Source organism: Cynara cardunculus (genome assembly GCF_001531365.2).
Source record: "Cynara cardunculus var. scolymus isolate 2C chromosome LG 3, CcrdV1, whole genome shotgun sequence".
In the NCBI taxonomy this organism is placed as follows: Eukaryota; Viridiplantae; Streptophyta; class Magnoliopsida; order Asterales; family Asteraceae; genus Cynara; species Cynara cardunculus.
In genome coordinates, this window is record NC_037530.1 from 12,421,263 (window position 1) to 12,444,174 (window position 22,912).

At 34.6% G+C, this 22,912-nt stretch overlaps 2 protein-coding genes and 1 pseudogene across 2 annotated transcripts; 1 reads left to right on the top strand and 2 right to left on the bottom strand.

The window, feature by feature from the left end:
* The first annotated feature begins 3,067 nt into the window (after positions 1-3,067).
* LOC112509665 (40S ribosomal protein S6) lies at positions 3,068-6,094 on the top strand. The gene is made up of 6 exons (XM_025114742.1): positions 3,068-3,149; positions 3,239-3,303; positions 4,970-5,027; positions 5,112-5,220; positions 5,306-5,578; positions 5,709-6,094. The coding sequence occupies exons 1-6, from the start codon at positions 3,144-3,146 to the stop codon at positions 5,945-5,947; spliced, it is 750 nt and encodes a 249-aa protein (XP_024970510.1). The 5' UTR covers positions 3,068-3,143; the 3' UTR covers positions 5,948-6,094.
* Positions 6,095-6,858: 764 nt separating this feature from the next.
* LOC112509937 (F-box protein At1g78280) lies at positions 6,859-13,129 on the bottom strand. Its single transcript, XM_025115150.1, has 16 exons — positions 12,862-13,129; positions 11,635-11,745; positions 11,438-11,493; positions 11,204-11,346; positions 10,816-11,013; positions 10,534-10,733; positions 10,136-10,235; positions 9,458-10,024; positions 8,982-9,104; positions 8,740-8,820; positions 8,327-8,655; positions 7,876-8,121; positions 7,720-7,804; positions 7,504-7,648; positions 7,277-7,430; positions 6,859-7,190 (listed from the first exon to the last, which is right to left on the bottom strand). Exons 1-16 carry the CDS (start codon positions 12,990-12,992, stop codon positions 7,061-7,063), a joined length of 2,799 nt encoding a protein of 932 aa, XP_024970918.1. The 5' UTR covers positions 12,993-13,129; the 3' UTR covers positions 6,859-7,060.
* Positions 13,130-15,086: 1,957 nt separating this feature from the next.
* Positions 15,087-19,639, bottom strand: LOC112508970 (annotated as a pseudogene).
* Positions 19,640-22,912: the final 3,273 nt, after the last annotated feature.

A 22,912-nucleotide genomic window follows, 5' to 3' on the forward strand; every position in this document is an offset into this window, starting at 1 on the left:
TCAAAAGTATTAAAAACATAATTAACATCCGTAGAAGCGTTAACATCATTAGAAGCATTAAAAAAATGAATATCATCCAAACTAACACTAGGATCAACATTAGTAGTATCAACATTAGCATCAATATGAGTGTTATTCAAATTAACACAAGTATCCTCATTATCAAGAGAAGCTTTTGATTCTTTTATGCCAAACTTATCAATTGATCCTTTTTGAGACTCTATTATCTCTTGAGTTCTTTTTTTCTTTTTACGCTTTTGACATCCAGACTCGTGTTTTCTAACCATAGAAGACATATTGAAACCGAATAAGTAAAAAGCAGTAAGAAACAACACAACCTGAGTGAGAAAATATGGCTACTAATTTTCGGTTCTCCCTTGTCCCAACTCCCAAAGCTTTTGTTTTCACTGCAAAATAAGATAAAATAGATACATATTAAGAATTAGATTAAAATCGAACAACAATCAACAATGGGTAACAAATTAGGTTGATTGTTGAACTCAACAAATAACAATGGATAAAAAATTAAGAATTTGATTAAAATCGACGACCACTCAAAGTCAATCCCCACATGAAATAAATCATTATGTGGGGAGTGTTCACCACTTGACTTCAGTAGATGCCGTCTATGAAGTTTTCTGGTTGAAACCATTCCTTTTGAACTTGCTATGCCTAAAATAGGAAATCCTAGACTAGGAGTAGTCTCTTGTCATTGGAACAAATTATAACTGGTGCTTATAGTTGCAATAAGATGGGAAGGAACTTTGGCAAAAATAATAAGTTCCCTCTTTTTAGAATTACACCTTCCTTGTATCAATATGACTGTAAATTTTGTTTAATTTTTAGCCTAATCTAACTAATTTGGGATAAATGTTTGATCTTCTTGCTGGTACATTATTCCCAAATAACTTGTGCTAACCAACAAGAAAGTTGCTAAGTTGAAGAGGTCAATCAAAACACTCCAAGCAACAACTTGTTTTTTTTCAAAAAAAAAAAAAAACAATGGTCATAATAAGCCTGTTTAACGCATGCCCCAAGATCATCAACATAAACATGTTTGATAGATGTGATAAACAATCAAAACACTCCCAGCAACAATAAACATGTTTACTGCTAACACTAATGAGCAATGAGACTCCATTGCCACAATATTAGGTGGCGTTTGGTTCGCAGATTCTGGAGGAATCTAATGGAATTAGAATGTTGAATTCCATTGACCAATTTCCATTCCCTCGTTTGGTTCATTCTTTTTCACGAAAAGAATCTTCAAAATCCTACAAATTCCACAAATAAAGAAATTTAACATTCCTTAGCAACTACATGATATTTTGATGGAATGAAATCTTTATCTTCATTATACCAAATATGTCCTTAACCTAATATACTTTAATCTCATAAAACTTAATACGACCATCGTCGACCACCACTGACTACAACCGACTACCACCGATCTGAACCACCACCACCGACTACCACCGATCTGAACCACCGCCGACCACCACCACCACCGACTACCACCGATCTGAACCAACGCCGACCACCACCACCGACTACCACCGATCTAAACCACCGCCGACCACTACCACCGATCTGAACCACCGCCGACTACCACCAATCTGAACCACCGCCAACCACCACCACCGACTACCACCGATCTGAACCACCGCCGACTACAACTGATCTGAACCACCGCCGACCACCATTACCGACTACCACCGATCTGAACCACCACCGACTACCACCGATTTGAACCACCGCCAAACACCACCATCGAACACCGCCGATCTGAGCCATCACTGATCTGATTCACCGTCAATTTGAACCACTGCTGATAATTGCTATTTGACCACCATGGACCACCACCGATCTGAACCACTGTCGACCATCGCCATCTGAACCACCATGGACCACCACCGATCTGAACCACCACCGACCACCGTCGATTTAGKAACATCGTTTGGCTTATGATTATATTTGGGTTGTGTATTTTATATTGTTTTACATATTAAATAATTATTTTTAGTTTTAAAAAAAATTAAAATTTTCAAAAAAGGGTATTTTAGACATTTACCAATATTTTATTTCAATTCTAAATCTACATCATGTGAACCAAATAGACAGATTCCAATTCCTTAACAGATTCCATTCCAATGTCTGCCAACCAAACATGTGGTCAAACCTGACAACATTCCATTCCAATTCCTTCAAAGTCAAATTTCTTTAACAGATTCCATTCCATCCAAAAACATTCTGCGAACCAAACGCCACCTTATAGTCATTATAGTTTGTACACTTTTAAGTAAAAATCTACGAAACTCAAGCATAATCAGATAAGCTATGTAACGATGCAATCATTTAAAATCCAAACAAACCTTATAAACCGGATTGCGACTCCCAAGGTTCAGAGCATTAGACAAAGACGAAACATTCCTCCTCGAACCACCGGTAGTAATTCAGTCTCAAACAAAACAAATTACAGATTTTGTGATGGCAAATTATGAGACATAGCCTTTTCAGATTTTGAAAAGTGAAACGTGAGAACTAAACCAACACATGTTATACAAAAATCGTCTAAAATCTAACTGTTGTCGTTGCGAATCTGAAACCAAATCATTAGCCATCTTTGTATTTGATCCTTTTGGAGATTTCAATCGAAAATCAACGAGATGATGACGATGAATCAGAAGGATTTGGCGTTTTGATCGGTCGAATAGTAGCCAAGGAAGAGATGGAAGCGTCTTTTGATCGGTCGAATAGAGGCCAAGGGGTGGGCTTGGAATTTGGGTGTGAAATGTGAAATTTGCCCCAAAATTTTGGGGCCCTGTTCTAAATGACAGATTTAACAGGCCAAGGGACGGGCCTGACAAAATGATAGCAATAATGGTAGCAATCCTTTTTTTTCTTCTTTTTTTCAAAATTGGAGTAAAATGGTAAAAAGTGAAAGTAAGTGGGACTTATGTAACTTTTGAAACATTGGTATAACGAGTTAAACTACCTATAAGGTATAAGGACCCGAAGTGTAAATTTAGCAAAAGCGTGGAATATATATATATATACACGTATCCACATCACAACTCTGTGAACTGTTGAGCGGAAACCCTAGCTTGTGTTTTCTCGCCGCAGCTTCAAGGGTCTGAGTGAAGATGAAGGTTTGAATCTTATATGCAAAATTTACTACGAAAATTATTTGTATTTCCAGTAATGTTTACGATTCTGAAATGCTATTTGCAATTTGTAGTTCAATATTGCTAATCCCACCACCGGGTGCCAGAAAAAGCTCGAGATTGACGACGATCAGAAACTGTAAGTTTGATTGTTGTCTTAACTTAATAACCTGTGGTTCTAATTTTTTGTCAATTTCTGTGCTCTTTCGTTTTTAGATTAGTAACTGGGGTCATTGTTAAGTGTAGCTGTGAAAATAGCAGTTTTATGCAATATATGTATTATGTGATGTGATAGGAAGGTTTGATATGTCTTGCCGTATAACTGTTTCAGTGTTGGTTTTTGGTCAATCGTCAAGAACAATGTTAATACTTTTCGAATTGGAATTGATGTGAATTCTGTTGCAACGACTCCATTGCTAGTCTTCGATTTATAGAACCTTATCGATGGTTAAGGGTTATATCAAATTAGATTACAAAAGGCTTGAGATCTGCAGTAATTTGAAATTAAGAAGTAGCTGGGTTGATTAGAGAAATTGAATTGGATAAATCTGTTCTGGTTGCATGTTGTTTGGTTTGCAATTCTCTTTTTTTATTTGAAGAGGTACCGGGGCTGATTCAAGCATTTGCAAGGTTTAGAAATATTACCCCATGATTGTTTTGGTACATAAATATGGCTTGTCAGATAATGTAGATGATTCAATAGACAGGCTTGACAAGGAAAAAAGAATTACATACATGAAGATACACTATGTAATCTTGACAATTCAACCCTTTAATTCTTGGGTCATATTTAACGGTCACTTAAAAGGATACATGTTTCAAGATGGGGTTAAAAGCAATTTCCTTTTCCAGCTTATCAAAAAGAACAATGCATAACTCCTCTACCAAGCTAGTTTTCTACACGCGTCGTTATGTTTTGGAACATTTTCTAAAATCTTGGGTCAAAAGGGTAACCTGTTAGGCAAACGCTATTGTTTGTGGGACATCAAATACCTTTGGTATGGTCATCGAGCATTCTGTGAATTGAATGCTTTTAGTTATGGCAATTCACCAGATTTCCGTTTTAAGTTTTGGGTATATTTAATCAGAAAATGACATTTTACATATTCAAATTGATGTAAGATATACATAAATCAGTGCTGCTGGTCTGACTGATTTGATTCAAAACTAGTCATCTACGATGGTGATTAAAATAGAAGATTTTGGTGATTTCATGGTATTGGTTGTGAGATGTAAAATTTGCAACCTAAAAGTGATGAAAGTTGATGATTATGAGTTGTCTTTGTATTTGCTTGTCATGATATGTGTAGAAAACTAAAACAATAAGATGTTGCAAATACTTGTACTTCATGTTCATGGAGAATGTTTTGAAACTGAAATTATGTGTAAGCATGTATGCTATATATTTGCTTTATGCTGTCAACATGAACAAGCAAGGAAGCATGAGCTTTAATATTTGGAACAAAGTTAATGCTATTCAAATAGGATATTAGTTTTGCAACACCAGATGTGTAACTTGGTGTCCTGGGGGAATGCCGAATGGAAGTCAAGTCTGATAATTTGAGTTCAACCATGTAGCTGTGGGATGGTATCATTTACATAATCTGTGGAGCAAAGAGTAGCTCATGGATAGATTTGAAACTATCCTTTTCTTGTCATTTTTACTTTGGAAATACCTTTTGCCCTGGATTAACAAACTTTTCACCTATTTGCGACAAATGTGGCTGGCTCTATTCAATTTTCCAACTTCAGGTTCCACCTTACAATTTTCAAATATCTCACATTCTCATTCTTCTGTTGTCCAGCCGGGCATTCTTCGACAAGAGGATCTCACAGGAAGTTAGTGGAGATGCCCTTGGAGAGGTACATTGCTTCTCTTTGTCTGTCTTATATGATCTAATGCTTCTTCTATTTATCTCCTAGTTTATTCATGTCAATATATCATAGGAATTCAAAGGGTATGTCTTCAAAATCATGGGAGGATGTGACAAGCAAGGATTCCCGATGAAACAGGGAGTTTTGACCCCAGGGCGTGTTCGTCTTCTCCTGGTGAGAGGTAAGCTTACCAATGCCCTAATTTCTGCTGGTTTTGGTGCAATTCTTAATGCTGAGTTTGAAGATGTTTATTATGGTATTATCAGGAACACCCTGCTTTCGTGGGTATGGAAGGAGGAACGGAGAACGGAGGAGGAAGTCTGTACGTGGTTGTATCGTGAGCCAAGACCTCTCAGTTCTGAACTTGGTTATTGTGAAGAAGGGTGAGAATGATCTTCCAGGTTTGACTGATGTGGAGAAACCTAGAATGAGAGGTCCAAAGAGGGCTTCCAAAATCCGCAAACTCTTCAATCTTTCGAAAGAGGATGATGTTAGGAAGTATGTGAACACATACCGCAGAACATTCACAAACAAAGCTGGTAAGTGCCTGATTTCCTTTTCTTTGGTTTTGGGTATTTATAATTTTGTGGGTTCCTGCTACTTCTTTTCTTGGGTGTTGGTTTGATTTTGTATATAAGAAACATGTTTGCATCTTTGATGAACAAACAGGGAAGGAGGTGAGTAAAGCACCAAAAATACAGAGATTGGTGACTCCATTGACTTTGCAAAGGAAGCGAGCGAGAATTGCAGACAAGAAGAAGAGAATTGCTAAGGCGAAATCGGAGGCAGCTGAATATCAGAAACTTCTTGCTAGTCGATTGAAGGAGCAGCGAGAGAAGCGAAGCGAGAGCTTAGCCAAGAAGAGATCCAGGCTTTCTGCTGCGTCCAAGCCTTCCATTGCAGCATAATTATTAGCAACTTTTTCATGATGGATTGGATTCATGTTTTGTGGTTGTGGTGTTCTTTTTGATTGATTAGATAGATGTTTTGTTATGGGATATTGCTGTTGAATGCTTAATGTGGAAGATTGCTGTTTCTTTGTTTCCAACCAAAAATATTTAGTCAACTTCTTGGATACTAAAAAAGAGAATGGATACTAAAATTTTGATTTTTTAGATATATGATCTTGTATGAGATTTAAAAATCTTGTGAAAATAGTTGGTGTATTATGTGATTTTATAGGAATCATTTGTAATAATGTTTTAAAATATCTTAAATATTTGTTTCGTAACAATTAATTAATAAAAACTTTTAAAAACTGTTTTTTATGCATCAAGTATTATTTACAAGATTACAAGTATATTGTTCATATGTACAATTTATTAAAGTTTTATGTTTGAATTTATGTAACTAATTTTAGATAAACATAATCAAATACTTGTCTTTCATTTTAAATATAAAAAAGCTATATATTTAGGATAATCATTGAATTCTAACAAAATACTAAATATTATTTTTATAAAAGAATTATATTATTAAATCAAAAATAAATGACTTCGTTACTAAATATAAATTAAATCATAATTAAAAAGTAGAATTAAATAAATTACACAAAAAAAAAAAACTTTTAAATATTTAATTTGATACTAAAATCAATACTTTTTTTTTCAGAATTTTATGATACTTTCAATAAATAAAAAACATTATCGTTTTTACAATTCAATATAAAATCATATTATAACATCGACAGAGACAAAATAAATGAAACATTAAAATCGAAATGTAACTCGCTGCATTAAACGGATACACATCTAGTTTATTTATAAAGAATGAAATTAAGTTTCATTTTAAATTCTATAAACTAGAGAACTCAATTTCATTTAGTTGTAAATTACGAAATCTCTTAAAAAGCATCGTGTCAAATCAAAGGGGCCTAAGAATATAGCAATAAACAAAAGTTAGAAGGAATTTCCATATTTGGCAATGCTACAAATACAAATTATTATGTGATGGTAAGCTATGATTTGTAATGACGTAACAAGTTATTGAGAAATCATAAGAATGGTGTGGTGTGGTGTGTACTAAAAATAGTTATTGAGATGGCCCCACACAGCTTCCTCAACATCCTCCCATGAGTTGGCGACCCTTAATTCTTTCCACGTACCGAAGATGGCACCCAATATATTGTCCTCGTGTATGATACAATAACACCTGCATGCAAATCCATCCCATTTTATCAATACTCACTACTATTAGTATTCACAGAAATGGTTACATATGATATGATATTCACAGACATGGTTAGATATGATATTCGCCTCCTCTTCCCATTTTCATCTGAACTTCTTTTCCCAAATGGAACTCCATAGCTTTCCATAAGTTGCTTCATCAGCTGCAAATCTCCACGAAATATGTCCAAATGGATCGGGATCAAATCCATTATTGGATCACCTGTAATTGAAATTACTTTTTCATTTCATACTCGATCTCGATGCATGTAACGGAATAACAGATGAGATGATACCTAGAGACATGTTGCTGAAATCATATATATAGCTAGGAACCCATGATGATGATGATGATGATGATGATGATGATGATGATGATGCCACATGCTCCAAGTGGATATTGTCATCCATTATATCTGTGTGTACCCAACACCAACAATTCTGCATTTCCATCCATCCAACCAACCATTATTATATCATTCTAAAACCATACCTATAAAACAAAAACTAACCTTCAACAGACTATGCAACTCTACAAAGTCATTCGGGAGGTATTCATCAACTTTCTCAATCAGCCTGCTTGGAATTGGATGACCCCTACAGCATACAAAATTCATTTGATTACTATCGATGCATTTGATAACTAACAGTATTTGCAATTTACTTACCACTTAGCCAACCGACTTGATACATCCTTCTTTTTCCTATTTAGGATTCTGAAAATAACCTCTGATGCTGCTGGGAGATTGATTTTGTCATAGATATTCTCCATTATGCCATTCTCCAGTTTCGTATTCATGTGCAGATATGACAAATCATTCAGAGGAGGAACAGGCAAAACATGGAGCTCATGCAACTGCTTCCCTAAAAACGAAGCTAGATTTGAAACCTCCTCCCGTGAGAGTGCATCCCTTCTGCAAAATCAGGGACCAACTGAATTTATAGTTCAATTGTAAACGAATCAAGCAAAGGAAATGGTACACATTAGGTAGCGGGGAGAAATATGACAAGGTTCAGGTTAAAATTAAAGAAGAAACACATAAACTGCAATATCAACAACTATTAGTGCAAAAAGAAAAAAGAAACTAAAACCATAGTATACAGAATCAAGGTACTTACAAATCGGCAAATATTTTCCCTTTGCATCTTTTCGTTACAATGTAAGGCCAAATACTTGTGCCTCCACCACAACCAACCAATTCCTCTAATGACATACCAGCTTTCTTGTACTCAAATTGCTTTTTGCTCCAGATGCCAAATGGGTACTCAGTATCCGCAAAAGTTTCAACCAAACTATGCTTCGCAATTACATCAGGTACACCTTTTCCATCCCAAGTCACAACTTTGTATGATCCTTCCTCAAGAAAAACTATCCCACTTGCCAAAATATTAGGAACATGGTTTTTCAAGGTACAATCTGACCTCTGCATTAGACTGTAGAACTGAAGCTGTAGGTATGCAAACCATATTCCATAAGAATTATTTACATTTAAAAGCATACTCCAAGACATAATAGCTCAGTCATCTAATACCTCTGTTCCTAATGCATGAAGACTAGCTTCTAACCCATCCTCCACAAAAATTTTGACCACATTATCAGCAACAAGATAAACCTGTTGGAATTGTGAATTGCATCATGCTAAGATACCTTTTTCCAGGAAATTATAATTAAAACCTTCAAGTTAGAGTAGCTAATATCGCATACCAAAATTGCCACCATGCTCTTTACTGTAACAACAAAAAGAAAAAAAACCTTAATAGTATAATCACTTACAGGATTGCTACCCGTGCCGACCGGAAACTTCTCCTCATCTGCAGGCAAAGAAATGTTGTGAAAGGCACATAGTTCTTCCATGCACTTGGACCATTTACTGGCATTTAATGCAATACAAGCTCCCTGAAATTCCAGCATATCATGTAATAAAAACTATATCCTTGTACACACCCACATACACACCACACACACATGTTCCTAAAAATCAGAATACATGAGATAAACAAATGCTTCAGCAAGGGTTGAACTGATGACCTATTGCCATCACTATGCCATTGGAACTATTGCTTCTGTGTGATTGTGCATGAAACACACAATTGTCATGGCAATAAGTTTAAATTAAAAAATGGTGCTAATAGCTACGAAAAGATGATTTCTAGGCGACTTCCATACTTTTTAATCCTTTGTATGCAATATAGCTTCTAAAAGTGAGAAAGCAAACAGTCAAATAACCAAAGTAAGAAGAAAGTTACTACCTTCCATATTAGGTCTCTTAGTCCAGGTTTCCCAATCCAAAGCTTCCATAACCAATCTCTCAACTCTCTCTGTCCAATACAATTACTTGTGCTCCATAAGGAGTTGTAATGGTCTCTGTCTTTGTCCAAAAACATGGTCAAAAAATTTATGTCATAAGAGAACTCTATATCAGACTTTACAAGACTTTCAGAACCCCCATTTGTAGTAATTTCACAGTTTGAGTCCTCCATGTGTTCATCAATTTTGACTCTCTCCTCCTTTCTTGTCAGTTCTGAGCAGCTCAAATTGTCATTCATGCATAAGTTCTCCTCATCTAAAGTGCCTTCACTAAGAGCAAGCAATCCAGCACGGCAAACCCCTTTATGTTGATAACCAGGAGCCAGATCCAGACATACAAATTCAAAATTTTTTGAGTTCACATAATTCTGAGTTACAGCAATAGTCGTCTCCAGGTTCAGAACACAGTGCCACCATCCAGTTGGGACATAAATAGTCTCGCCAGGTAGCTGCGTGCATTCTATTGGCTTATCTTCATCAGCAAGAAGCGGGTAGAAATCCAACCACCACTGAAGAAAAAAACACCAGATGACAATAGTGTTTATTTAAACAACGCTATACAGATATGAAAAGCATCGCCAACAAACTGAATTGATAGTTAGATTTGTACACAATATTACCTGCAATGATGATGGTGTTTCAATGTCAACATCACCATCTTCATCATTTACATGCACCGTCACACCCAAAGGTACTCTTCCAGGAGGGTACAGTGCCCATCTATTCACATAACAGTAACGTATACGTCAATACTATTGTCGTCATGGATGATTCTAAGCCACTATTGCCGTCATTGTAAACACCTACTATGGGAACTTAAAAAATCTTTTATGGTAAAATGATCAAAGATTGCACCCATTCTCTCATTTTTCTAGTTTGACAGTAGATTACAGAGCATACCTACCACTAAATTTAAATAGAAAACCATTGTGAAAAATACTAATAACAGTGAGTCACAAGGACATAGGTCAATGCATTAGAACAGGGTACAATTTTCTTACAAATTTATGACATCTACCTTTTGCGGCCACTCAGAAGAGTATTCCAGGCACTGGTAAGAGCTGGATCAACATGCCAAGATGCGCCAGACCTCTCTGGTCCAATAATGAGCCATCTATAAGGCGGTCGCTGATCATTATCTAGTACATCAAAGTAGTCATCTGGGAATAGATGAGGCACACTGTAATCTTCTAGTAAATCTGGTGCAACTTCCCCAAACTGCAATCCTTAAGTCGTATTGCTTATAAAGTATCTATAGAAAGTAGGCAGGTAGGAAAGCAATTCAAGTAAGACAATGCACCTTGTCATCAAAGATGTAGAGGGGATCTTCATCATGTTGTACTTGCATGTAGGAGACGTAATCCTTAAACTTCATGGATACTTTCTTAGCACTCCTTTGAGAGATTCTGAAAGATGTATCTCCATATTTGACTAACAGCTGTTCCGGAGTCCAGGCCTTCCTTGCTGGCCAAGTATCAGCCAATCCCGACACTAGAACCTACATGAGCATAATTCTTAAATACTAATCGTAATAAAGGAAAGCCTACCGGACATAAGTCATGAGTAGCATTCAAGAATCTTGATTCTTTACATGTTCCTTTGAGCAAAATGATTGGCAATTCTCTGAAATAGCTAACATATAAAAAATAGACGTTCAGCTACATTCTTAGACAAGATCAACAACATACAGGTTTATGTGCATCATAGTGCTGAAGGAACTCTTCCAGTGAAAGGCCTGTCTTTCTTTCAACATTTCCATGATCAAAAGCAAACCCATCCAATTGGGTATAGCAACGATATAATCGCTTATACAGGAATAAAGAGTTAAATCCTGTAAACAGTAGTACCATAACATTTAGTACAAATAGGAGCAACCAAAGCATAAAATAAAAAAAACTATGACATGCAACAAACGCTAGTACCATCAAAGTGTAGTGGTTTTTTGCAGGGGTCATCACATTTACTCAGAACTTGAAGTCTGCAGCCACATGAGAAGGAGCATTAATATCATATTCTTCCACAGATGTTACTTGGACAAACCCTCATATAGTTTGTATTAAAGGAAACACAACAGCAGCACACACACACACACACACATATATATATTCTTAAAACATACCCATGCAGTGTCGTTTTCTTCCAGGATCCTTTATACTGAAGCTGAAGATTTTCTTTATCAAGGCATAAGTTCATCCACAAAGGTTCTTCATTGCATAAGATATACATCACACTGCACACCATAACCCAAATTTAGCAGACACTCAACAATGAAACAATGTACCAACAACCCTTGTGCTCCCAACTTCCTAGTTCCTACCAATTGCCCTCTTGTTCTCTATTCTAAACTCTCAAGTCTTGACCCTAGAATTCTAAGTTCTGTCATAACAGTCACAAATCACAAGCCACATGCCATAAAATGAGTGACTTCATGTCAAGCAGATCTCTAGCTCAGCAAGCACACACAGAAGCGAAGTGTAAAATATATACCAAAGAATTCCCTTTCATCTTCAAAGGGCTATTGAAAGGTGTTGCATGTTGAACTAGTATCATAACTATTAGGGTAGAATACCAAAAGATGTCAAGAGCAACTTTATAAGACACGGATCTAGAATAAGTAGACTAAAAGCCCCATATCGGTGATGGTCATAGTCATAGGGCAAGAAAGAGCCCAACATGAATGCACATGGCATAACAACTTGGGGTGTAAGAGTAGGGATTCGGGTATAACAATCCATGTAGTCCTTAAGTAACTCCCAAAGAGGGTCTTCAGCATAATAGAAGAGTAGCACTCGGGTTATAGAAGGTAAACAAAATCTATAAAGGAGATTTACCACTTCACTAGAACACTTAAAAAACTCTCTAAAACAAGCTTTTATAGTATTCAGCTGGTTGTTACTCTAGATGCAGATCACAGGGATGAGCTCCAGCATTGGTTGACTAACATCAACATAAACTCAATGAGCTTGGAGGCAGTAACAAGACGACTACTTTGGCGATCATCCTAGAAGGGTAGGTCCTATAAAACTCCAGAAATCCAAAAATATGCAGTAATGCCTTTGATTGATCTATGTTCAGTTTTTGTCAAACCAACACAAAGTCACAGACTTAAAAGGAGTACGTAAATCACACTACATACAATCATTCTAATCCTAATCGAGCCCCTTCATATGTAGGATCATCCCTCAAGACCCTTTAGGATAATGTATTGCCAAGAATGTCGAACATAAAAGAAGCTAGCATATCTCATTTAAGTTGGCCCCTTTTTACATACCTTTCTTACTTCAATACACATGATGTAAAGAAATTTCAAAATTGGAACAAAACCAAGTGCGAGAAATTTAAAAACCTGCTAGCACAAGCAAGACGAGCGACATCACGAGGTGAAAGCAAAGTCAGTATTGAACAAACGATTTCATCGGAAAGAACGTAGAGATCTCCAAGAGCATCAGGTCTCCGATCTCTCCCGTCGACCTCCATAGATCGGCACCTTAATCTGAAAATTCAACAGGGGGTTCAATTTCTGTCTATCTACTTTCTTCACTCGTATCTATATTGTAGCGAAAAAAGGCGCGACTTCTGCGTAATGTTTAGGCAATTGAGCGGTGGCGCGTGGGGTGATGCTTTCTGTTTTCTTAACCGCGGATTCGCCGCGTGCGGCTGAGGATCGGATTCCTGTTGACGTGAAGATGAATGCGTGTAATTTTCAAACAACGCCCTCTAAATTTGTTGATTATTACAATTTATACCTTCAGGTTCTACATTTCACACTATGCATATGAAAATTAATTCCACAAAATGGGCATGAGGAATTCAACACATTATAAACAAATTGCGTAATTTGGTTGTGATTTATATAATTATAATAAAAGATATGTTACATTTTATTCATTAATTTAAAAATAAAAAAATCCTACCCTTTTCCCTCTAAAAGATGATGTATTCATTACAATACACAACATCAAAATTTCAATGTCCATTCCTACTCGTAACAAATATCAGACAAACATTTGTTTTGTGCAGTCTTGTCTTGTCCGATTTTGTCCAGTCTAATCCAATCATATATGTGTACCGAACGCTGGCTTAATGGTTTCATTTTGTGCTAGAAATGCTACAAAAGAAGCGATCAAACTTTCCTTCTCGATTGCAAGAGGAGAACCTTCTCTATTGCAAGACCCCTTTCCCCCGTAAATTGAATTGTATATGAAAAAACGTGTCTTTTAAAGGGTTATTGATCGGTTGATATGTAGATAACCGGTATAACACCATAGATGGAGAGTGGATTGATTATTTGTTGTATATAAATATTCAATACATTAAAAAGAAAAAGTAAACTACGATTTTGGTCCCTATGATTTGAGAAAGATTACGGTCATCTTTATGGTTTGTAATTTATTATTGCTTTCGTCCTTGAAACTAAATGTATTAAAATTCTCCATTAACTTAGGGGTATTTTAGTCTTTTTGATTGATTTTTCTTTTTTGGTATTTTTGTTCTTGTAATTTAATAAAATTATTATATTTTTTTCTTGGGGAAAAAGTCTAAAAAACCCAATAAACTATTTGATTGAATGATTAAGTTCTTAGACTAATTTTTTGAATGATTGGTTTGAGTTTGGCTCCAAAGGTCAAAAGTACCTGGAGGTCCCAAGTTCAAATCTAAGGAGGAATAAATCCCCTTTGTGGCCACGAAGGTTCAAATGTGGTGACTTCGATCTATCTGCAAAGCAGGTGGTCGCCTTGAGATTAGTCGACTCACATAGCGGGTTGGATATCCAGGTTAATAAAAAAAATCCAAGTTTACTCTAAAAAAAGGGAGATTCTGCTTGCTTCTTGGGGGGGATTTGGGATTGCTTATTTGAAACAACTTATACTTTTCTATAAAAGCACTTATCAACTTATTATAAATCAGGAGGGTTTAACTTTTTCAAAAACTCCAAACACTCAAAAGTGTTTATTATCGGTGTCACACCGAGATAAGTCAATAAGTTGTTTTTATAAGCAATCCCAAACACCCCTTAATAAAACTTTTATTTAAAATTTATTAGGATTCAAAGCAACTATATTACGAAATAGTTAATGAATTAAAAAATATTGTATTATTAAAAAAGTCAAAAAAAAAATTTCAAAAAATTGCTACAGTTTGAAGTGAGTAGTTTATTATTTCATTTTCATTATTGTTTTAATTTCAATATTGCAATGTTAATTTAATTAAAATTATTTTGCTTTATTTTCACTATTATAATATTAACTATTGTATTTGATTTATTTTGTGGTATTTTTATGTAAATTAAATAATTTAGTTTTAAATTTATATTTTAAAAAATTAAGAAAAACCCATTTTTGAAATAGTAATAATTTCAGGATTATGTTATGGGATGAAGTTTATACAACAAAAAAGTTTATAGAATTCATATTTGATGAAGAAAACATTACATAAATGTTCTTGAACAATTAATGAAACAACTACAAAAACATATCTTCTCTCATAAAAAATTTCTTAAAAAAACAGAACATTATTAATTATCATATGATTTACGAAGAAAAACAACATAAATGTTCTTGAACCAACTCACTAAACCAATGATTGTTTAACATCCATTCTCCTCTTTCGCTCTATGATGATGAAACCAAGCTTTACGATTGGGAGACATTGAGTCTAGGGTCGCAGCGGCTGTGGTAGCATGACCCAAGACCATCGAACGCCACAATTCTTGATCCACCAATGCACTCAGTCACGTTTTGTCTGGTCATTTCAAGATGAACCCCTCCCAAGTGGCTTCCTTCTTGTTCATGCACATCAAAGAAGGCTTTCACTTCCGCCTAATAGTTAATGTTGTTAGATCATCAACAAATGAAAAGTTTTTATCTAAAACTAAGTAATCTCAGTATATCCTACTTGGAGATGCGGTCTAGGAAGAGTAAGATGTAAGCAAACCTTACCTTCATCTTTTTAGATAGAGAGACTGTTTATGAGGATATATAATGGTATTGACACCATGATCCCAAAAAATCACCACCACCCACAAACCATGAGAAGTTTTTATCTAAAACCAAACAAAGTAACCCCACTATATCCCACCTGAAGATAAGGTACTGGAGGTGTAATATGTAGGCAGTCCTTACTTCTTTCCTGTTGTTTAGTCAAGAAATATAGAAAATCACCACATCTCAGAAACCATGAAAAGTTTTATCTAAAACCAAACAAACCCTGATCCCACTAAGAGATAAGGTATGAGAGGGGTAACATGCATATTGACCTGGCCTCTGTCTCAAAAGATAGAGAGGTTGCTTGTCAAGAAACATAAAATGGTTATGACACCTTCTAAATTAAGATTGAGTGTGTAAGTTGTGATGCAATGTAAAGTTTACCTTGATAGCATCGAACGAACTAGTCTTAAGGCCACAGGGAGCCTTGATGGTGTTGCCATGCATAGGATCAGATACCCAAGTAACGATTTGACCAACTCTTCGAATTGCTCTAATAAGATGAGGAAGTTTGACCTTCATGTTCTCTGCTCCCATTCGTGTTATTATGGTAATCCTTCCATCTTTGTTGTCATGATTCAAAATGTCTATCAACTTCACCAACTCATTCGGACAGGCCCGTTTATGATATTTTATAGGCCCTGGGCTAACGGCAAAACAAGGCCCACTGTAAGAAAACAAGGCTTTTAGGATTGACTTTTGTCGTCGCTACAAGTCTATTTATAATCAGAAAGAGTATATAACAACATGTCGTCGTTATAACTTGTGGCGAAAACATGTCATAGCTAAAAAGCGTATTGCCAAAGCTCACTTTTCTTGTAGTGACCCTCAGTAAGTACGAAAACAAATTCAATAAATGTTTTTTATTAGTATAAAATTGAGTACAATAAATGCTAATAATTTACTGAGAAAAGAAATCTTATTTATCTTTATTATATATAAGAGAGTACTTAAATTTATGTACTTATTATTAGGTAATTTGAAACCAAGAGTATAGACTCTATGGTTGATATTTTTTTTATAAAAAGTAAAAAGAAAATTAGTTCATAACAAGAAATATGTGTTATTTTGATACAAAAAGAGAATTTATGTGAATGAAGTAATCGTTAGGGTCAATGAGAGATCAATAATAAAGAAGATTATCAAAGTTTTATAGACAAGTAGACAAATGAGGATCAATAAGAATATGAAAGAAAAGATGATCTATTGAGATCCAATAAGAACTAACCATATAATATGCAAGCTCAACAAATATTTAAATATTATTTTCCTTTTTTTTGTTCAAGTAAAATAAGATGTTAAGATTAAAAATTTATGGAACATGACATATATAAGAGACATTACTAAATACATCTAGTAGAAAAAAATTATTGATTAATCACAAAACCATGAAATACGTCATAAATTATAAGAACAATAAATTGATTGTCAAACAATAGTAAAATATTTTATGTAGAAACAAAAATAGATAACAATAGTCAATAAAAACAATTAAAAGAAGATAACCAAATAGCAATAGTCAATAGAAGCAAAAATTGATAAAAATATCCAACAAAAATATATAGCAATAGTAAGCACATGATCTTAACGTTGAATTGTTGAAGCACGAAAATAATCAATCATATAGAGATAACAATAACCAATATCATTGGACCTTGTTGGAGATAAAAAAAATTAGAGAGACAATAAACAATAGCATCTAATGAATGACCAATTAATTTTTTTTACTTTTCTTTTCCAATGTAATTAGTTGATATATTTTTGGGTCCTTATTATCTATTAAAATCTTTTTGCGTCTTATTATATGCTACGATTTTTTTGGTTTCCTTAGTTTATTAAATTCTTTTAGACTACTATTTTTGAGCCCCTGATATTTTTGGGCCCAGGGCATGCGCCCGTGCCGCCCCTCCCCCAAGGACGGCCCTGCATTCGGATCCATCTTGTCGCTCACCTTTTCAATTGAATAACAACTATACACATATGTTAATTTCCATAAATGTTACACGTTACAAGGTTTTGATGTGAAACCAAATGAACTCAATAAATCCCACATGAGTGGGGTCACGAAAGGGTAAGATTGAAGTTTTGATGTCAAAATTTACCAACTTGTTCATTAGAGGCAGGTTCATTTGAGAAAAACACGAGAAGCAAACCACCTATTCATGATGAATATCATAGTAAATATTCATGATGAATATTCATGAATGATAATAGTTGATACATATGATGAATATATATTCACAAATGTTTATGCATATAATCTTGAATAGTTGGTTCTCAAAATATTTACAGTTCTATATAATTATCATTAAGGATATCATGTTATCTTTTGTATGTGCGAATTTGTTATGTTACAAGTTTTGTCTAGAGATTTTGTGGAAAAATTTGGTAGCTATTTTGTAATATAGTTTTTGTGAATAGTGTGACAAGTTGTGTAAATTATATTTCTTGATATATAAAAATATATGTTTATATGTAAATGTAATTCTTGAGTATTACAATGGGAGATGTATCAATGTTTATAAGGTATGTTTAATAACCCTAAAGTAAAAATAACACAAACTTGGAAGAAAAAAAGTTATAAAGTCAAAAATATGTTAAGAGATTCATGTCATAACATGCCATGACATGAAGACCTCTTAGTGTGTTACATGAAGAGATGCATAAAAAGTACAAATCTTGGTCTGATTAAAAGTATTGTTTGGTAAAAATAAGTTAGTTTATTTTTTAGATACATGTTTGGATGATTACAAATTAGCATATAAGCTAGCTTATTGAAAAATTACTCGGAATAGTATTTTAGGAGCTTATTGTGGCTTTTTCCAATTATAACCATCATTAATATTAATTATTATTTGTTACTATTAATAATAAATAAATATTATAGTTAATATTAATTATTAATAAATATTAAATCAAAATAATTATTACTATATTAATAAATATTAAATAAAATAAATTATTACTATATTAATAAATATAACCATACATTATACGATATACATTAATATTAATTATTTACAATAATATTAATCATATTAATTATTTTTATAATTATTATTTAATATATTTAWTTATCAAAAAGTAAATATAAATTTTTTAAAAATATTTATGTAAGTTACATAAAATTAGTTATTTTGTTTTATAGATAATAAAAATGTATTAAATGATTCTAATAAAATACTTAAAAGCAAGCATTTTCAACCTATATTTATACCTAGATTTAAATCACGTTTATACTGTCGAGCTTGACTAGATCTTGATTCATGATTCGAAAATTGTCGGAGTCCATTATATAACCTTTAAGATTGTTGAATTTTTTTAATTAAAAGGATTAGAAATCAATAATATAAAATCTTTATAAATAAATTTTAGAACTTTATTTAACAAGTTACAAAAACAAGATTTATTAAAAGAACTTTATAGGTCGACATAGAAAACTAAAGATCGGAATCGAAACCAAACCAATATTTCCACTTGAATCTATCCTTCGCGATAGACTCAATGGTAGAAAGGGGTAGAAGCAGAGTATTCACAAAGTGAATGAAAATTAAATACAATGTCGAAAAAAATGAAATACCAACCTGGTTATCTGGAAGCACATAAAGGTAGAGACCTTCACGGTACAAAACCTGTCCATAAAGGTTTTATACGACCAACATATAAATTGTCGGTCTCAAAAGTCGCAAAGCCCCATGATTGATACAGAACCAGATCTCGAATATCAACAGCTTTGATATCAAAATCAAAGCAAGGTGTATGTAGAAAATTGATAGAGGAAAAGGGTAAACGGGAACAACAATCGATAAAAAGAAAAACTGAATTTTGGAGAGTATTTTTTAGGTTTGGCTTCAACCCAGTATTTATACTAGGCGAGGCCACGATATCTCGCATGATCTTCTCCCCATATCTCGCATGATCATGGAGAAGTTGGAGGATTATCCTCCAACGATCATTATCTCTAAAAACGTGGCTGAATCGGTTTTAAAATCGATTTTAAATTCAATTATTTTTCTTCTCTCTCGACTTTGTACGCTCGGGGCGAGGCTCCTTCTGCTCCAATGCGGCGTGCAAAGTGCAAAGTGCGCCTCCTCGCTCCACTTTCGCGAATCCCGCGTCCTCGGCCTCGGCCACGGCCATGCGTGTGCGTTGGGCCTTCCACTCAAGACCCCCACGATGAGTCTACTCATATGTTCAAAGCCCAATTCTAGAGAAAGCCTTATAAGGTTGTCTAGAGTTTCTTTATCTATCAATTTGGAAATTTTCACATACAAAATTTTGTAAAATTTCACTTACACATGGTGGCGAATGGTGGGTTTGACAGTGGTGGTTACACAATGGTGGTTTTGTTGGTTTATCGAGTTGTGTCACGTGTGTTGTTTTGTTTTGTAATGTCACTATGAACACATAAAAGAAAAGAGGAGAGAATGGAAAGAAGTTGCAGGTAGTAGTTGGTGTCGTGGTGAGGGGATGGGTCTCATGGTTGGTGATTGATGTATGTGCAACTTATGCTGTATTTCATGGGAGAATGAACTGAGGGACGGTGGTCATCGGCGAAAGGGTTTCATTCTAGCTGAATGGTGCCGGATGCTGAAGACATCTCACCTCGACCTCGTCTTCTTCACCGGTTGCCAAAATGTAATTCTCATCTATCACAACCACCATTCTCCCCTATCTCTCTCTCATATACAAAACGGATTAAACACGCACGCTCACAACATATGGAATATGCATACACACACATCAAAGAAATCCCTTCTCCGGTCATAAACCATGGTTAGTTGGGTGCATATCACAGAGCCAATAGTGGGTTCTTATTGTAGAAACTTGATATCAGAAGGGAGGAAGTGGGTAGAGGTTAGTGGAAGACCAACGGGTATCGGTGTTTTGGGGAGTTTGGGAAGATAAAGACGAGATGGGGTGGGCGGTGGCATGGATTTGGTGTTAACAAGTTAGAAAATCAATTAATTGTTCTTGTTTTGCATCATCTGGGTTTTACCCACTGCCAATAACAAACATCTTCTTCACCTGTTTCCTACCCATCACATTGCCATGAACCTTCAATTTGGCACCTCTTTTCTTGATCAATCAATGTTTTCACTTCCTAAATTTTTTTATTATGCAAATCTTATGTTACTCATGATAGTTTATAAGCACTAATCGATTTGGAAATAAACTTAATCGCATTTACAACATTCCTTGTCTCCATAGTTTTGTAGGGTTTAAGGGCATTTTTGTTTTGTTAGCAGCTTAATGAACTTAACGAGGCTCGGCTTATTCGCTCAACTATATATGATTGTTTAGTAATGACATGATATAAAAAATGACGTATTCAATAAGCTTCTAAGGGGGCCGTGGGAGCTTTATGCAGATGTCAAGTTTTTTTTTCCAAGCTTGTCCCTCTCAGTTAAAAAATACGCTCCTTTCATCTATGAATTTTTTTTTCAATTTATTCAAAATTAATACACACAGACAACTTTATCCATATATGACTTAATGAAAAACAAACCAAACAACCCCTAAATGTTTTTATCATTAGGAGTGAAATGGAGGATGAAGAATACAATGCAAAGGCGGCTGAGGAAAGAGAGTAGAGTACTACGGTGATGGAGAATGAGGAAAGTGAAGTAGGGGAGGGGAGGGGAGGGGAGGGGAGGGGGGAACAAGGTGTTTCACTAGATATGGGGGAGGTCGACAAACACGGGGGAGGAAGATGGGTGGGGGTCGGGATGGGGGTTAATTAATATGGTTTTTGTTTTTGGAAATATAGTTCAAACTTATTAATATGCAAATTCAACCTTATACAACAAAAAAATAGTAAGAAAATAAGTAAACAAATTACTCTTATATACTTAGTACCTGGGTTATTTAATGGGACCTCTTTGATAGTTGTGTAGGTTAAGAGGTTGTTCAGTTGCGGCTTAATGAATTGTATAAGTCATATGACTTATTCGCACAACCATATCTAGTTGTTCAGTATAGGGCTTATTCGGTCAGCCTATGATTGAATCTCTCAGCTACAAAAGTAGAGTCATATACACGTAGCTGACCCTTTTCCCTCCATACTCTTGGAAAACAACACGTCTCCTCCTCCCTAAGTTCATTCCATCCTTCTCCAATAGACCCTTTTCTAGCTATTAGGTTTTTGGATTTGAGATTTAAACTCATTGGTGATATAGTTCCTTCGAAAACTGTCTGGATTTTAGATTCGAACTCATCGGTGATATAGTTCTTGATTTCATCTTCAACTTCACGATTTCTAGGTCCTTAGGTCTTTTGATTTCTATGATCTTCTTCATGGTTCGAACTTTTCGAAGATAGGGATAGGGGTGGGGTTCACTAGAGAGGCAACAAAACAGGGGGTTCATGGAAGGAGGATTCGTTCTTCTTTCTTTGGGGGAGGGTTGGATTTTGGACGGGAATATGATATGGGTTTCTATTTTCACCTTTTTTAGAAGGTGATTTAGATAAAATGACATATTTGCCCCCTCATGAGGGGCGCATAAAGGTTAATAGATTTGATTGTAATTCACTCTTTTTCTTTATATTTCAATGTCATTCTTCCAATATTCTTATCTAATCATTGTTTTAATGGGACAAAAATATAGACCGAAGGGTAAAATGATTTTTTTCTGACATTCAAACTGTATATTTAACACAACAATTTATCTGTTAACATACATACAACTTACAGATAGTTATATCCATACAAGTCTTAACATAAAACAAACCAAAGAACCCCTAAGAAGCAAATATTATATGTAGCAAGATCAAAACAAAAATAAAAAGCTGAAAATTTTAAATAATAAGAACGATATCCACATTTTCCAAAGCATATGAATAAAAAATGTAAATAGCTCCTGTATTTATGTAATGGAAAAATGAATTATAATAGATATAAGTGGGAAAGTAGAAGTTTCGAGCCGAGTGCCAGTGGTTAGAAAATCTGACCTAATTGCAACCAAACCGCACACGATTTCTTGGGAAACTGGGTGTCGACAGCCAAGCTGCAGTACTTTTTAATTCTATAAGTCCGTACCAAATATACATTTTCTATATCTGTAGTCTATAAAATAATTTAGAAACCATTTGACACAGCAAAAACAACTGTCATATACACTTCCACGTACAATAAATATCTATTTATAATATATGCATATATGTATAGAAAGCAAGTTTCAAATATATTTCATTATATTTGTACAATCAATTTAACCCAATCAATTGAGATATTTATAAGATGAGAGTTCATTTATTATGATTTAAATATTTATAAAAGATGACTAGATTTCATTAATTATGAAATCACATATTCATCAAATTAAATGAACGGTTAACATTGAGTTGTATTAATTGTACAAATGTAAAAGGTTACCTTTGGCAAATTGAAATACATAAACACATTATTTTTAA